General features: G+C 41.4%; 1 protein-coding gene across 1 annotated transcript; it reads left to right on the top strand.

Moving 5' to 3' along the window:
- Positions 1-264: 264 nt before the first annotated feature.
- On the top strand, positions 265-16,850 carry grm1b (glutamate receptor, metabotropic 1b). Its single transcript, XM_061082980.1, has 8 exons — positions 265-1,027; positions 2,418-2,667; positions 7,466-7,701; positions 10,787-11,033; positions 12,000-12,168; positions 12,786-12,912; positions 14,421-15,348; positions 16,004-16,850. Exons 1-8 carry the CDS (start codon positions 319-321, stop codon positions 16,848-16,850), a joined length of 3,513 nt encoding a protein of 1,170 aa, XP_060938963.1. The 5' UTR covers positions 265-318.
- Positions 16,851-17,869: the final 1,019 nt, after the last annotated feature.

Here is a 17,869-nt window from a genome sequence, read left to right as displayed (position 1 = left end):
CACTCGAAGAATAACAAAATATCTTCATAAAAGAGAATCTGGAACGAGAGAATTAATTTTCTAGAAATGATCAGCTGATTATTAAGATACTCGTGTTTTTTTTGTGTGGTTGATAGACTCATTGATCAATTAATGAATCCCTGTAGGTCATTTTAAATGAGTGAAATTTAGGAATTAAAGCCCCGTGTCTTTTCACATCCAGGATGACGACACTGAAGAAGAAGCAGCTGAGGTCATTGCCGTCTCATCCACAAGAGGATTGATGGACCTCCGTTATGATCAAGGGGACATGATTCTACATTCAGCTCCCGTGGCACAATGTCCAGCATGATTTATCTGAGTGCCAGTTTGTATTTGCTTGTTTTACTGTTCGAGGCTGTCGTGTTGTCCAAGGGCAAGTATGAGAGGTCGGCGGTGCCAAGCTCTGCCTCCCGCCTGGTGGCCAGGATGGACGGGGATATTATAATCGGCGCCCTCTTCTCTGTCCACCACCAACCGTCGGCTGAGAGGGTGGCAGATAGGAAATGTGGGGAGGTCCGCGAGCAGTACGGTATCCAAAGAGTGGAGGCCATGTTCCACGCCTTGGATCGGATTAACTCGGACCCGAACCTGTTGCCCAACATCACCCTGGGCTGTGAGATCAGGGACTCCTGCTGGCACTCCTCCGTGGCCCTGGAGCAGAGCATCGAGTTCATACGAGACTCGCTCATCTCCATCCGGGACGTCAAGGATGGCTCCAAGTGGTGCATCGAGGGGGTGCCGTCCAGTCAGCCGCCATCAACTAAGAAGCCCATAGCAGGGGTCATCGGGCCCGGCTCCAGCTCTGTGGCGATTCAAGTCCAAAACCTCCTGCAGCTGTTCAACATCCCGCAGATCGCCTATTCTGCCACTAGCATCGATCTCAGCGACAAGACTCTGTTTAAGTACTTTCTCAGGGTAGTTCCTTCCGACACGCTTCAAGCCAGGGCCCTGCTGGACATTATCAAACGATACAACTGGACCTACGTGTCTGCAGTGCACACAGAGGGTAAGACTCATTCATTACTTCAGAATTGCACGTCCACATACTTGAATAGCAAACAAGAGATTTCTCTAAAGAAATGATCAAAACTGAAACAGAGGCCAAAATATGACTTGAGAACAGTGATTGTCATGATGTAATATCCTGTTTCATTGGATCGTCCCTGAGTCCAAACCCCAAACGTTCACTTCCAGATGTAAACTTAAGGTCCAGACTCTGTAACCCTGATGAACTCTGTTCAGAGCCTAAAAAAGACATTACTTGTTTGAACAGATTGACTTGAAGACACAGTATTCAACAGAATATTTTGTCTGTAAAGAAATCAACATTTCTCTGTTCTTTCTGAGATACCTAGACAAACAGGAGACAAGATGACACAAGAAAGAAGCTGCATCATGAGACAGGGGCTCTGAATCATCTCCAATATTGAGCTCAGCACTTATTAAATCAGTTACAGTTGTTTATGTTGAGTATAACATTAGTTAGACTGTCTGGTTGACGACAGTTTTCGTGAGGTTCATTCATGTGACATCAGACTAAGCAGAGAACAGTTTCAGAGAGGGAAATAGAAAGTGTTTTTCTCTGTGATGTTTGATTATCTGTTTACAGCTTTTCTACATCAGTTAATCAATGAATCCAGAAAACATAAAAGATAAACTCTGCAGCTACACCATGAGTCGCCATTTCACCCCCCACACATCCTTGGATCTCATAGAATTTTTTTTTTTGCATATCTTGTAATGAAAACAGATAAATCCAGATGACACACAGAAAACACATAATCATGTCAAAGGATATATACATTCAAGCAAATATTATGATAATTAATATACCCCCCACATCAACATGAGTCAGATGTGATACTTGAAATACTCAAATCTATTTTTTAAAATGTATTTAATGAGGGAATATGAGTCTGTGACAAGCTGATCAAATCAAATCAAAACCTGGCAGACATTCTTTGTTTACCATGTTTATAATCTGTATATTTGAACTTGTTATAAAGAAGTTTCAGGGGCAGAGAGAGGATGTCTGTTGGCTTTGTCAGTGATGTTGTATACTTGCTGGCTATGGACATCTGGAGAAGCAACCTAAAAAATGACAAGTGCCTCTCTCGTCCTCAGTGAACGCAGTGGAGGTCACCTTCACCCAGTGTGCTCCAGTTGTGCTCCTCGTGTTTCCATAAAAAGAAATCTGGGGACATAACAGACCAGTTTAAAGCTGAAGGGACAGATGTGTGTTCTCAGCAAAACGTTCCCTGGATAGTTTTAACAGAATGAAGAAGAACAAAAAGAAACATTTGAAATCCAGAGTGAACTTTTAAATCCAAATCCATTGATCTTTCCCTCCCTCCTGTGAGTGAAGCTCTCCTGACAGCGCCTCTTGTCTTTCTCAGGTAACTACGGGGAGAGTGGGATGGAAGTGTTCAAAGAGCTCGCCTCGCAGGACGGCATCTGCATCGCCCATTCTGACAAGATCTACAGCAACGCTGGCGAGAAGCACTTCGACAGGCTGCTGAGGAAACTGCGGGAGCGTCTGCCAAAGGCCCGAGTGGTTGTCTGCTTCTGTGAAGGCATGACAGTCCGAGGCCTGCTCATGGCCATGAGACGGCTCGGAGTAGCCGGAGAGTTCCTCCTAATTGGAAGGTTTGTTAGAGATTGTTTTCCCACAGGGGGGATTTAGTTTTGTTTGTTCTGTTTTCTGTTTGAGGAGAAGTACACACGTTTTTAAACTTACTGAACGAAAAGAAAGCTTTCTCTTAGTTTAGCAGTCGGTTTTTGAAAGATTATAAAGAAAATTTAAATGAATTATCCGGATAATTGAAAGTTGCAATACAAAAAAAGGTTAAAAGATAAAGACAAAAATCAGTACAATCACGTCATAGCTGTGGCTTTCAGCTGCATCACAAGATGGTGTTTGTTGTTGTAAAAACTTTGCTTCCATGTTGGCATTAGAGTTCAGTATAAAAGTTCATTCTTGACTTTGGAAGCAATCTTAACTTTGTGACGATAACAAAGATGGAACAATCTTACATCAAGGTCCTTTTAGTAACTGTTCAGTTATTTGTAGCAATATAAGGTTTAGATTGTCTGTCTCGCTCTATTGTTTGTGGTGATACCGTGCAAAATGTTTGTGTTTATGAATTCACACACAAACACACACGCACATGCACAAACTGACACACACACACACACACACACACACACACACACACACACACACACACACACACACACACACACACACACACACACACACACACACACACACACACACACACACACACACACACACACACATACACACACAGACAAGGGGTGAAAACAATAACAATAATCTTTTTTTGGCTACACAGGCCTGCAGGGTCATAAACAAATCAGGATAAAGTATAAATAATAATAATTATTATTATTATATCAAAATAACTTATTTGTATAGCACTTATCCAAACAAGGTTAGAAAGTGCTTCACAACATAAATGGCAAAAAACGAATGAATACAAATAAATAGATTTCCAATTCAGTTCAACATATTAAGGCCGTGACACTGACATTGATAATAATTTAAACACATTAAAAACATGTAATTATCAATTCATGGACATTTTTTCCAAACAAACAACACCATCGCTCTGTGAGGAAAACACAGATGCTGAATTCTCTGTTATAATCTGCAGCCACACTCAGGAAGGAAGGTCTCCACAAAGTTCATATAGAAGCAGAATATCTTTTCTTCTTCTTCTGGGAGTAGAGTTCCTGTGAAAGCAGAAGATGCTTTGAGTCAGGCTCAGTAATGAATAATGCATCCGTGCAGCGAGCTTCCCCTCTCGCTGTCAGATCACAGGCAGGATGGGCTAATATGGGACAGCACCTCCAGCATAAGCTGGGGAATGTGGAAGCAGTGAACATCAAAGCTCATATCAGCACTTATAGCAGACACGCCGTAGTCTCAGCTCATCTCAAGTCCTGTTAAGAGTGTTTGGAACACCTGAAACAAGACTGGGGGGAAAAGCTCGCTATGGTTAATTTACTAGAGAAACGGTCCGTTAATGTGTGGCGGCCTTATTCACAGAGGCTGATGAGTCAAACGGCCGCCTCTGAAACCAAGAATGATGAAATGCAGGTTTGGGGGGGAAATTAAATAGGGCGTTTCAAAGTCTAAACTCTTGTTCCTTCCACTTGAGTTTGCACTGCTGCTAAAATCTCCTCGGTGGATGAGGAGGGTCGGAGTTTGGTGGAGCGGTGTGTGTTTATGTGTGTGTGTAAGAAAGAGAGAAACAGTGTGTGTGTGTGTGTGTGTGTGTGTGTGTGTGTGTGTGTGTGTGTGTGTGTGTGTGTGTGTGTGTGTGTGTGTGATTGTGTGTGTGTGTTCATTTTTCTGGGTCAAGGAGACTACTGAAAAAGGAAAATGTTTTTTTTAGAGCGATGCAGTAAGTGAACACATGCAGGCCTGTGTAATGGGCAAATCGAAACGCCCGAGGTGCTGGTCATCAGCCATCCATCTTCCGCTGTGTGGAGGATGAAAGAAAAGTCTGCTCTCACACCACAGATCACACACATGTTAAACAGCAGACAACTTCATTTGATTCAACTCTCGTGTGAAGCTGCCGTTGCCTTGGAAACGATTAAAGAATATACCAGTTTTGCAAATACTTGGCTGATGCCTCATAAATGTCCTCAACATTATTCTGATTTCAATAAAAAACCCTGCGTGAGGATTTTTATTAATATCCTCTGATAATGCCGAAATTAAACGACCGTAGTTGTGTGATATCGGAACTGTGTTGTGGGTCTGTGCTGTGAACGTGCGTTGGTTGACGTCAGAGCTGCAGGTTTTTTGGCGCTGGCAGCGTTGGACGGGGGGGAGTGTGATGCTGGGAAGCAGATGGCCAGGTACCGTTGATACTGTCGCACTGGAGAACAGTTGTCAGGTCGTCTCTTGAAGTGGGAGCCAAGCCACACGTGCTGCTGGCGTCGCTTTGTAAAAACCACAAATGTGAAGGCTGGTCGCTGATATTTTTGTCCTGCAGATGAACCGTAGCTCGTGCAATAATCAGCAACTTTGAATTCATCTGATTTGGGTTTTGTTTCTTCTGTGTCTCTGTGGAAAAGCCTCTGAAACAGCAAATCACAAAATGAATACGTTAACGTACGATGCTAAAATTCTGATTGTTCATACTCTATATTTAATCCTAAACAGGAAATAAAGTAGGTGCAATGTTATCTACCATCTTTGTTCATTGGGTTATATAATGCCAACATTAACTAACTATCTGTGTTATCAAAGTACAACTGAGGCTCATGGGAATCTCATCGGTTTTGAAGGTATTTAATCAAAAAACTTAATATTAGAGACATCAAATTTTGACTAGTGAGGCAAAAACATTACTATGAATCATCAAAAGTCTTATATTTCATCCTCAGGGGTTCATCAATATCTGTGTAAACCTCGTTAGCATAGGTAAATATAGATAATACAAAAATACATATGTCAGTAGTGGTAAAAAAATCAAGGGATTGAAAGCTGATCATGACAGTTTTCGTCCTCTGGGATCATGAGTTTGTCTTTCTGGGTCTTTGTTCGGAGCTTTCTTTTACCCGGGAGACACATGAACTTTTCTCAAAGTCCTTTCGGGACATGACATGAATACGTTTTTAGATGGTGGATTTTGGAACTGATTTGACATCTCTGGTTCATTTTAGCTCAAAGTTTAACAAAACACTGTTATACCTGACTTGGTTTTTGATGTTCAGAGACATTGAGTTGAGATCTGTCTTTCAATCTTCCTCCTTCTTTAGGTAAAGGGGAACCTGTAAAAAATGTTTGGTTAGTTCTTGCATTTGAGCTTGCTGCTCTCGGTACCACGTCCTCCTCATTAATGTTATTTAAGGATTCCATCTTCCAACTCCTCCTTCATATCTGACTCATAGAAGTAACTCCAGCACAGTATTGCAAATATGCAGATTCAATCATAATACTGTTTTTTAACGAAGCATTTGGAACTCAAATACAGGGGGAGGGGGGGGGGCTGTTTTGTGTGATTAAAATCTGAAGCTTCAAACAAAAAGCTGTTGTATTTTCTGCACAATGTTCTGAGAGAGGATTAACTGCAGAATTGACTTTCAAAGGATGGATGCATGAAAACTATAAATACACACCATGACCAGTGTGGTCACAAAATCTCACCCGGGAATGTATGTGTGTGTGTTTGTGTGTTTGTCTGTATGGATGGAAATTTGTTTTCTGGGGCAGATTGTCTGCTACAGAACTGATCTGTGAATTCTCGAAGGACTTGTGATTGTGTCTGCGGACGTTTTTCTTTTCTTTTTCCCCCCGAGAACAGTGAACTCTCCACGCCCGGCAGCAGGAGGCTGAGAGAGAAGCAAAGTCAGGGAAACAAAAGGGAGAATATTTCTGCAGGATTCAGCCTCAGCCTGGTTTATCAGGCTGCATGTGGTGCAACAAAAATAACAGCAGGGAATAACGCTTCCTATTAGATTGTGGCTTTTAGAACTGTTAAAATTGGGATAAGGTTTAAAATCTATAGTATAAAGTATTCTTGTATTACAATAACTTTTTACTTTTCAGAGGTCTGTTTAAGTATTGAAGTTCTATTTGATTGGAAAGAGCTTTTTAAACCAAAGCTTTACAGACATACACAAGCAAGTAATCCTTCAGCATCTAGACCCCAGTTTTTTTGTATCTCCCCTGTATCAACATTACAGGCGAGTCACTGACTAAAACATGCATCAGTTTTTGAAATCTCAGAGTGTCGTTGGCTTATTTCCAGAACCCCTAAAGACTCTTCTAACCATTTGGATGGAAAAATTAAGAATTGCATAATTTCTTATGAAAATATGCAATGTGACGAATAGAGATAGAGATAGATAAAGATAGAGTAGTAAAAATATGCCTTAAAATATACTTCAGTTTCGAGAAGTTACAAAGAATCCATGCTGTAGTGAATCCCACAAGTCATAGTGAACATAAAATAATTTCAAATTACACAGAGATAAGTTAAACTTAAAACGTTATATGTAGAATATAGTGACACATGGTGATTTACAGTATTGCCTATAGGATGACAGCATTATAGATCATAGATATTAATGAAGGATGTGACCTGGGAAGACGTCAACTGAAGCTGCAAAGAGAAGTGAGAGTTATTATTCACTCAAATATGGACTTCTTCCACAAAAGCAATATGAAGCCAAGAGTCACAAACCGTCTCTGTTGTAAAATGGAAAAATGTTGTAAACAGAATGGGGAAATATCTTAGTAAGTGTTGTTAATGGCCTATTCTGTGGTTTTTTAAAAGGTCATTAGGTATTATTTTCCTGAAAGAAAAACACATTCAGCTTTGACTAAAATTTATGAATAATACATGGGAATGTATAAACTGGGGCTTGTTTAGCACTAATTGTGTTGTGTTCCTCTCTGCAGTGACGGCTGGGCCGACCGCATCGAGGTGGTGGAGGGCTACGAGCAGGAGGCGGTGGGCGGCATCACCGTGAAGCTGCAGTCGGACGAGGTCTCCTCCTTCGACGACTACTTCCTGCGGCTCCGGCTCAGCACCAACACCCGCAACCCCTGGTTCCCCGAGTTCTGGCAGTACCGCTTCCAGTGCCGCCTCCCCGGACACCCGCAGGAGAACATGAATTATGCACGCAACTGCTCAGGTAGCTAAACAACTGGTGGAGCGATTACGATGCTTCCTGCAGCTTTTTCTGGTTTACAGTTTACGCTGCCGTGCACATCAGCGTGTCTCCTTGAACTGCTGTGATGTGTGCAAAGCTCGGAGCATCGATGCCAAAAGGCCCAGTAAACTGGAACACACTCTTTTAATTATGAATGAGACGTGCCAGAGGGTAGAATTCTCCCTGAGTCACTTCAATAACACCCCTTTTCTCATATTGTTCATTTCTGTGACACGTGGCTTTACAGAGGATGAGGATCTAGGTAACTTAAATCCTTTTTTCTCTTGCAAAGGAACAAAGTAAATGCACCAGCTTAAATTCTTGGTCTCAGGAAACAATGCTCAACAAGCACGTTTCCAAAAATATCTTTTCACATACTGCTCATACTTATTTTATTTTTTTTGTTTTAAAAATAAGTGTCCAAATGTATATATTTACGTTTACAATCTCGCAGTAAAAGGGGATAATCCCCCTCTCTTTTCAAAAACATGATGGAAAAATTACTTTATTTTAAGTGTATTGATAAACGTAAATATAAAATTATGCATGCAGCAAAAAACTACATTGTACGCCACAGTTGACAGCTCACGAGATTACTCTATGAATTTTTCTTTTTGCCATTGCACCCTCTTTCCTTTTTGCACCTGATTTAATCTTCTTACCTTTGCAGCATTTACACCTTTTATTTATATTTCTACAGGGAATAGAGCATCTCCCCTTTATTGTGCACATACCTCAAGCTTTTACCCAACCATCATATTTTAATGGCAGATGATAGAATATTTATTTTTGTCTCGTAAGTGTGGGTAGAGTTACAGTTTGCTGTCCTGTTCTATCGTTTCTTTATCTATAATATATGTTTTTATTTATTTATTTTGATGTAGAACTCCAGGACGGTGAGTGAATTCCTCTGAATGGATCCTTAATGCTCCTCACTTTAGCAATATATATATATATAGAGGTCGACTGGTATTAAGATACTTTTTAATCCTGTGTTGTGATTATTAAGGTGTGTTTTTATTCACAATTAATTAAAATGACGATTAATCTCAGTCCACCTCTAATATATGAAGCTATTGGGATGTTTCTATTTATGTGTTTTATTTATTTTTGATGACATTGCAGTGAGAGCAGCCCAACAATTGGTTCTTATCTGCTCTCACTTTGTGCTCTCGCACCCTTTCTGGCCTTGAGACAGAAGTATAAAACAGCCCAATAACATTTGAGTGAGATGGTAACACGCTTAAGTTGCATGTAGCCGCAGACACGGTAAAGAAGTTTGCATTAGTGAAAATTAAAGTTTAATTCATGTGACACACCGAGACGTTCAGTTGTCCCGTAGCCGACTCCGTCCGTCGTGCAGCAGTAGGTCCTCTGCTTGCATGCTGACATCATGACATCATTGCATCATAGTGAGTGAGGCTCACACGGCTCGGAGAGTGAGGCGAGAGAAACGCCAAGGAGCCGTTAAACTAGGTCATCGACAGCAGTTCCCGCCGGACGCTCAAACAGCTGCTTATACCCAGTGGACTTTGCAGTTAACGTGTTTGTTTGCACTGCAGACAGTTTCCCAGCAGATACAGCTAAATGTTGAGTGGGGTAGTTCTGTTTTACTTGTATCAGGTGAAAATGTTACGGACAAATGATGAATGTAGACAGAACACAGAGAATTCCTACCGTATCTCCGCTAAGGCAGCAAAATCTGCACATTTGTTATTTTGATATGTGAGAAAATATTGGAAAGAAATAGATCTATGTCAAATAAAACATGATGAGAATAGAGCACAGCTTGTCTTTGACGAATCTGGCAGTAGAAGGGCAATCGCCATATCAAAGAAAGTGAAAAATTCTTGGATCTACCCATTTATCAGGATCTGCTGCAAAATGTAATAGCTTCTTCCTTGGGTCATGTACCACCCCTCCACAATAGTTTCTGCATAACTCTTCTAAAAGAACAGATATACAAATGCAGATGGGAAAATATCCTCCTTGCAGAGGTAAATAACAAGAATTGTGGTTGTTTGTCTCTGCCAACAAGTGAAGTTGCAAGAAATATGATCATGATCTCCCCTTCTGTTCCTGAGGTGTTTATAAACGTCTCGAAGTGGTATTATCACAGTGAAGTCAAAAAAGGTCAGCGGTTTGTCATCACTTACTAATTGTTTCTTATTAGAAGCCTGTGTTAAATTCATGATTGCATGATGAGTTTATTCATGTTTGGCCACGAATGTGACCTTGACCTTTAAACTTTGACCACCAAATCGTAATCGGTTCATCCTTGAGTCCAAGTAATATTTGAAGAATCGTTAATTGGTTCGTTTTTCTCCGTCTCTGCCATGAGCTGATTTGACAGAGTCGTCTCTACTTTGGGAAAAGACTCTTTTCAGAAGGGAAGTTTTCAAAAAAAATCATCTTAAACTCCAGGCGCTGCCAAACAAACAAAGCAGACTGAAAGCACGATGGAGCTCTTTGTAACAACACTGAGCCGAGAAACTAAAAGAGAATGCTTACCCTGCTTCTAGCTTTCATTACACTGAACTGATAGGGTGTGTTTGAGCACAACACACTGATTGCATCCGAGTATAAATCATTTCTCACTCATTCGCTCGTCGTGTTTGTTTGAAGAAAGAAAATATGCAGAGACGACAGGAGATCCAAACTCATGAGAATGAAGGGTAGGTTGATTTTTCCGGTTGAGGAGACAGGATCTTAGCGGCACAGGGTTTCAAGACCAATCCCAATGAAACCCTTGGTCCTGAAAGCAGAAAGGCACAGTCCTGCCATGGTAACAACATTTCCTGAGACGTCCAGTTCCATTGAATCCGTCTCCCACAGAGGAAAAGACATGTAGCTTGCTGCCGGCAGAGAGTAATGAGACTGGATATGTGAGCACCCTATCACTCCTTTGTAATAAGTGACGTCATGCAACACACACAGAACACCTGAAAGTTAGATTTGAAACGCTTTACACGCTACTTGCTTGCAGCAATGAATCCCCTCCTGTAAGGCTGTTAATGAGATGCATATGATGGGGATGAGTCCTCACTGTTCCCTCGTGTGTGGACAGGTTACGAAAGTCTGGAGGACAACTACGTTCAGGACAGCAAGATGGGCTTTGTCATCAACGCCATCTACGCCATGGCCCACGGGCTGCATGACATGCACACTCACCTGTGCTACGGCCACGTGGGGCTGTGCGATAACATGAAGCCCGTCGATGGCAGCCACCTGCTGGACTTTCTGCTCAAGACTTCCTTCACTGGTGTCTCTGGGGAGGACATATGGTTCGACGAGAACGGGGACTCACCTGGGAGGTAAAACTTATATTTTTGTTCTCTGCAGTAATTCTTAAAATTACCACAAAAAAGTTTTGTGTTGTCACTCAAATCACTGTGACCACAGATTAAATGTAATATCCTTAAAAATGAATTCCAACCTCTCCTGTGTAAGTGATGGAAATAAGAGTTTGCATCCTTACAGTTCTTCACTGATGGAAAAATAATAAAATACCATCAATAACAACTTTTCAACATATCATCTCTATAGATAGTAAATGGTTTGTGTCTTCAGGTCCAGGGTCACTACATAAATTTGATATAACTCTATAAAACCCTGTCTATTTATTAGGTACCAGGTGAAAATTAATTAAATATATAAATTATTGTGCCAAAGTGTGTTTCTCAAATTTGCTTTCAAGAGGAAATAATGCTGAATTTATATTTCAGAAAACTGTAAAACTCTTGTCAGTCTGTATAATTGCATCATTTTTTCCCATTATTTATTTAAGTACAGGATGGCAAACCCTGTCAATCAGTCATATCAGGGAAATTTTAACAGTGCAAAAATAATGGCACTAATCTGCAATTTTAGGACTCCTACTACCTCTTATCAAACACCTTAAAAAATGTCACACAGAGATAAATAGAATATCTTATTTGTGATTTAAACAGTTAAAAAGGGCTTTTTTATCTTTGCCTTCTTATCTTGTCCCTTTCTTCAAATATTGTCTTTCACCTGAGAGGAACTGAAATTGGAGGATGGGTTGTCTTGAAATTCCAGTTCACTTGCTCCTTTGTTTTTATTGCAAACAAGAGAGCAAGTGAGGTGAAAGCCAGAAATATCAGCACCAGGAACTATCGATCAACCCGCTGACAGGCCCCCTGCTGATAAAATATTCCTTTTCTCTTCTAAGTGGCAGTAAAAAACTCTTATTTCCCCTTGAAGAATTGATTCAGCGTCTCGAGCTCTCCTCTAACTCCTCGTTCTCCTTTCACCTTCAGGTATGAGATTATGAACTTCCAGCGCGTGGAGTCCGGTGTTTACGACTACATAAACACTGGCTCCTGGCACGAGGGCGTTCTCAGTCTTGATGATGAAATGCTCCACATGAACCTCAGCGACATAGTCCGCTCCGTCTGCAGTGAGCCCTGCTCCAAAGGAGAGATCAAGGCAAATATACAACCTCTACATGTTGTGAATGTATACTGTAAAGCACATTTGGGTTGCCAGGTCAGGTAAAATGACGTTGGCTGGTGTTAATCATTTATATTTGGTAAGGATTTAGTTTTAAATGATGGACATCTATTAATGAATTCTCAGATAATTACTCAATCAAAGTCTGTAGTTATACATGTTAATAGGCAGTTAAATATACTTTAATCATCGGGTCTATGTTGTAAGTGTGAATATGAATAACTTTTACATCCAATCACTTGGCAACCCAAGCATAGTTGTTGCTCGTTTAGAACTACTGTAAAAATTACTGTTAGTAAAACCATTATTCAGATCCAATCAGTCATTTGTAAATTAAACTGTTGTATTAATATGTTAGTTAGAAATTCTGTTAATAAAATCTATTATTTCACTATATGGCTTCATACAAAAAAAGAACTGTATGAATTATAAAGAATTGTGAAACAGTTATTGAAAACAGGTCTCTGCTGAAAATGTTGTGAAACCTGGATATATCTCAATGTAACGCATCTTTCTATCCAGATTTTTATATCTAAATGATATGACAAAAACAAAATGTATCATGACATTTCTTTGTTTGTTTTGCTGATCAGGTGATCAGGAAGGGAGAGGTGAGCTGCTGCTGGATTTGCACGGCCTGCAAAGACAATGAGATCGTCCAGGACGAGTTCACGTGCAAGGCCTGTGAGCTGGGCTGGTGGCCTGACCCAGAACTGGAAGGTGGGTTCTTTCTCTTTTACTCTGCTTTTTTGTTACTTTGTGATTTTGGGTAATATGCTTATTTGCTTCCTTGCTGAGAGCTCACTGTTAAATAGAAGGCTATATCAAGTAGGTAATTGACTAAATCTGCCAATTAGCAATTTCTTAAAGGCTCAGCGTTTAGAATTTAGTGACATCTACTGGTGAAGTTGCATGTTGCAGCTGAATCCCCCCTCACCACACCTTCCCCTCCCAAACATGAAAGGGAACCTGTGGTAGCCTCGAGTTGTTATAAAAACTCAAAAGATGTTTAGTTTGTCCAGTCTGGGCTACTGTAAAAAAACATGTCTGCCTCTGTAGAGAGGACCTGTTTCTTCCTGTTTCCAGTCTTCATGCTAAGCTATGCTAATCGGTTCCTTCACATATGACATGCAGCTTCATGTGAGAAACGACTGTGTTTCAATCTTCTCATCCAACTCACAGCAACAATGTGAAAACATTTACAACAGGGATGTAATTCCCAAAACATGTACTGTTGCATTAAATCCCCAGAATTGAATCTCTGCAAAACGTACCCAAGACAAAAGACCTCACCTGATTAGAAGAGAAGATGTTGCTGCTCTGCAAAATACCTTCCCATCAAAATTACTTTAGTGGCCACAGGCTGAGTTCCTGTAGCCTGATGCTCCCGGAGATGAGAGATATTTTAAAAAGTAATTAAAGGCTGTGTAAAAAAGTTAAGTTCCTCTAAGCTTTTCCTCACCTCCTCCCACCACCTGCATTCTGCACAGTTTGTCCTGCTGAGATTCTTCTGGCAGTACTTTCTCATAAACCTGTCCTGTCCTAGTTTCACTGCCTTCCCATGACATCTGAGAGCCATTCATCATCTTCACCGTATCACCCGACAACAGCCTCACTTCACTTACCGCTCCTCTGGCCCACTTTCAAAGGCCCCTCTGTGCCGCTCAAAGACACGTTTTTAATAAGGACCATCCTGCCTCCGCGCAACCACAAAATCTTTGGCTATCAAAAAAATGTGGAGCACAAAGGTGACAAGTATTTACTGCACTTTAAAAATAAATATATAATCCTTCTTCTGTTTAATGTTAAGTCAATCAGATTTTAAAACTGTGTTCTCAACATGAAGCTGAAAACAGATCTGATTTGGATCCATGAAAAACGCAGCGTTTTTTCTTTGTCCTGCTGCATTGGCCCCTTCCCTCCGTGGCTGCGGCCCAGCCTGGCCGTGGCTCAGTAGAAAGGAGTTTATTTATAGTTGAGCTAAAAACCTACTTCGAGACTTACCGCATTTTCACAGGCTAAAATCTATTTGATTCATTTTGAAAGATTTCACACAACGAGACCTAAGAATCTTTTCATTCTTTCTGTGCAAAGTTACATTTGATTTAGCACTTTTAGAATCCAAAGTCTTTCCAACTGGCTTGTCCCGAGAAATATGAATATTTTACGAGTTGCTTTTAGTATATTGTGACTTGTTTATTTCTTCTTGTGTTTTTCTCCCTTTTCAGGCTGTGAACCAATCCCCCTGCACTACCTGGAGTGGAGCAATCCAGAGTCCATCATCCAGGTGGTCCTCTCCTGCCTGGGCATCCTGGTCACGTCGTTTGTTGCCTTTATCTTTGTCTTGTACCGCGACACGCCCGTGGTCAAGTCCTCCAGCCGGGAGCTCTGCTACATCATCCTAGCAGGCATCTTCCTGGGCTACCTGTGTCCGTTCACCCTCATCGCCCGCCCCACCGTGGCCTCCTGCTACCTCCAGCGGCTTCTGGTGGGACTCTCCGCCGCCATGTGCTACTCTGCCCTGGTGACCAAAACCAACCGCATCGCCCGCATCCTGGCAGGCAGCAAGAAGAAGATCTGCACCAGGAAGCCCAGGTTCATGAGCGCTTGGGCTCAGGTGGTTATCGCCTCTATCCTGATCAGTGTCCAGCTCACCTTGGAGGTCACCCTCATCGTCATGGAGCCGCCGGAACCAGTCAAATCCTACCCAAGCATCAGAGAAGTCTTCCTCATCTGCAACACCAGCAACTTCGTGGTCGTCGCTCCTCTGGGCTACAATGGCCTGCTCATCTTGAGCTGCACCTATTACGCCTTCAAGACTCGCAACGTTCCTGCAAATTTCAACGAAGCCAAATACATTGCCTTCACCATGTACACCACATGCATAATCTGGCTGGCGTTTGTGCCGATCTACTTCGGGAGCAATTACAAGATCATCACAACCTCCTTCTCCGTGAGCCTCAGCGTGACTGTAGCTTTGGGCTGTATGTTCTCACCAAAGATGTACATCATCATTGCCAAACCAGAGCGAAACGTGCGCAGCGCATTCACCACCTCTGACGCCGTGCGCATGCACGTTGGCGACGGCAAGATTGTCTGCCGGAGCAACAGCCTGCTCAACATGTTCAAGAGGAAGAAGAACCCTGGGAACGGCAGGTAGGTTCAGTAATTGAGTCTGAGTCTCGCTCCTGAGGCACCTCAGGGATGCTGGTTTTACTGTAATTCCCTCTCAAAGGGAACCTGACGTCTTACTGTATTCACTTTCATAGGATCACCTGTTGTAAAGTGTGACGGATATAGGTCAGTACTCAATTCACACAGCCATCTTAACCTTTAACCTGTTGGTAAAATTAAAACAAGCATCTCTGTGTGCTAAGGGATGATAAGTGAAATCACAAATACAGAGTACTAAAGGGTGTCTGCAGGTTCACAGAATTCCATTCAAGACTTTTTCTTAATGCATTATATTCAATATAATGCTATATAAAAGTATAGATGTATTAAAAAACAGTCAATATGGCCTGTAATTATTAATAATTATATCATCTTTTTAGAACTTTCTGGCAGTGCAGAATCAGATACACAAACATTTAACTTATGTCTATTGCGGAGTACAGAAAATATTCAAGGCCAATTCCAATGGAAGCAAATTCAATATTTTCAAACCTGCAGATACCCTGGGATATTACATGATATTAAAAAAAAAGTACATTATGGGTAGTGTTTTTTACATGAACCAGAAATTATGTTTTTTTTTGTCTCCACCTTCTGGGTTCCTGTGAAGTAACAGCCATCTTTATTTTGTTCATAGTTCTAATGGAAAGTCTGTGTCATGGTCTGAACCAGGTGCAAGACATCCTCCAAAAGGGGATCACATGTGGCACAGACTGTCAGTGCATGTGAAGAGACAGGACGCAGGTTCCAATCAGATGGCTGTCATCAAACCCTTAACTAACACATACCAAAACACAGCACTGGATTTCTCCAACCTCAGCACTAAGACTCTCTACAATGTGGCTGAGGAGGAGGAGAGTGACCTGATTGGATATAACCCCCCCATCACTCCCCCCATGATGGCCCACGGGCAGATACCTGCTTGTGGGCTGATAAAAGACGTGGGTGGGGAGGTGGGGGTCTATACCCATGAGCATCTGCAGAAAAACAAGATTTTCCCCCAACATGTCATCATGGCCCACCCGCAGGAGGAAATGGTGGTGAGCAGATTCACCACTGACGTCCCGGAGCTCAACGATTTGATAAGCATGCCTGAGGCGGTGAGCGGCGGCATGCCTGTGTACCACCAGGCCCACCTCATCCAGCGGGAGCCCGTCCTGCCCCTGCACCTGGACCCCTTCGATGAGGAACCCGACTCCCCTCTGGAGGAGGACGGGACGGAGAACGAGCACTTTGGCCTTCTCCACGGCTACATGTACAACAACGCACACATTCACGACGAGGAGGACCTGGTGGAGATCAAATTAGCGATGGAGGATTCTCTTGCTCTGATGCCTCCCTCCCCATTCCGAGATTGCCTCGCTCCCCCGATGAGCCCCTTCCCAAATTCGCCGGTATCCGAGTCAATTTTGAGCGACCCCCCGAACGTGACGTACGCCTCTGTCATTCTGAAAGACTTCAAGCAGAGCTCGTCCACTCTGTAAGGGCAGTGATTACCAGTTGTACAATATTATTGCATTTATAATGACTTGTGCTGTATGATTCATAAGGAAAAGGTCACTCCGTGGTCGGATGAGTCAGTTTCACTCTATAACTTCAAAGCTTAGACATGATAAGGGTGAACAACTTGGCGCCACATTTTTAACTACTTTTAGATGTTAGATGAAAGAATTTGCTGACTTCAAACATATATTTCTACACCAACATAAGCTTTTAGGGTTAAAGTAGAATTACTTCTCATGAGACCAATAATTAGGATTGTCTTTGTGTGTACTTTTGTGAATTAATGCCATTTAAATAGATTCATTTGATAATATAGTACCTGATGTAACGATCAGATGAGTTTCTTGATTTTAAACAGTTACTTAATGGTCAATAAAGTTTGTATGTATTAAAAAAACAATTACATTTTAAGATAATGCATTTTATGATACACATTGTGCGTTTTTGTGATTTATCGGGAAAATAAAGAAATTGAAAGATGTGAAGGAATATTTTTAAATTTTGGGGAAATCGCATATTTACAGAGTAGAGGCTAAAAACATTGATGTCACTCTAATATCAGACCAATAACTATTGATGTACAGCCAACAGTAGTATGACTCTTCTCATCTAAATCATATAAAACATGAATTTAGTGTATTTCTCTGAATATATCAAATTACTTCTTTGAGCTCTGCAGGATTAAAGTTTTCTCCTGTGAGATAATATACAAGATTTCTTGTTAAAAAAAACCACTTATGTGTGTGACTTTTTGATGGATGCAGCACTGCAAGACGAGAGCACTGGCTGTATCACGAATGTAGCAGAGGACGTTCAAGTGCCACATTTTCATTCCGATTAGTTTTGTACGTTTATGTCATTTCTATGTTCTTGAAATGCAATTTCAACTTTGTATCTTTTATAATTAGATGTCAGATTTCATAAATGTACCAATATATGTATAAGATAACTGATATACATATGTTTTGTGTGAATGTATGACTTGTGTATCATATTTTGG

The sequence above is a fragment of the Limanda limanda genome, chromosome 12 (genome assembly GCF_963576545.1).
Source record: "Limanda limanda chromosome 12, fLimLim1.1, whole genome shotgun sequence".
NCBI classification, from domain to species: Eukaryota; Metazoa; Chordata; class Actinopteri; order Pleuronectiformes; family Pleuronectidae; genus Limanda; species Limanda limanda.
This window is presented reverse-complemented; position numbering and strand designations above follow the sequence as displayed.

Excerpts from the sequence above, each read along its gene's own strand:
- grm1b (XM_061082980.1), top strand. The coding sequence starts at position 319 with ATGTCCAGCATGATTTATCTGAGTGCCAGTTTGTATTTGCTTGTTTTA. Across the intron at positions 2,668-7,465 it reads GAGTTCCTCCTAATTGGAAG|TGACGGCTGGGCCGACCGCA; the intron begins GTTTGTTAGAGA and ends TCCTCTCTGCAG. Across the intron at positions 15,349-16,003 it reads AAGAACCCTGGGAACGGCAG|TTCTAATGGAAAGTCTGTGT; the intron begins GTAGGTTCAGTA and ends TTTTGTTCATAG.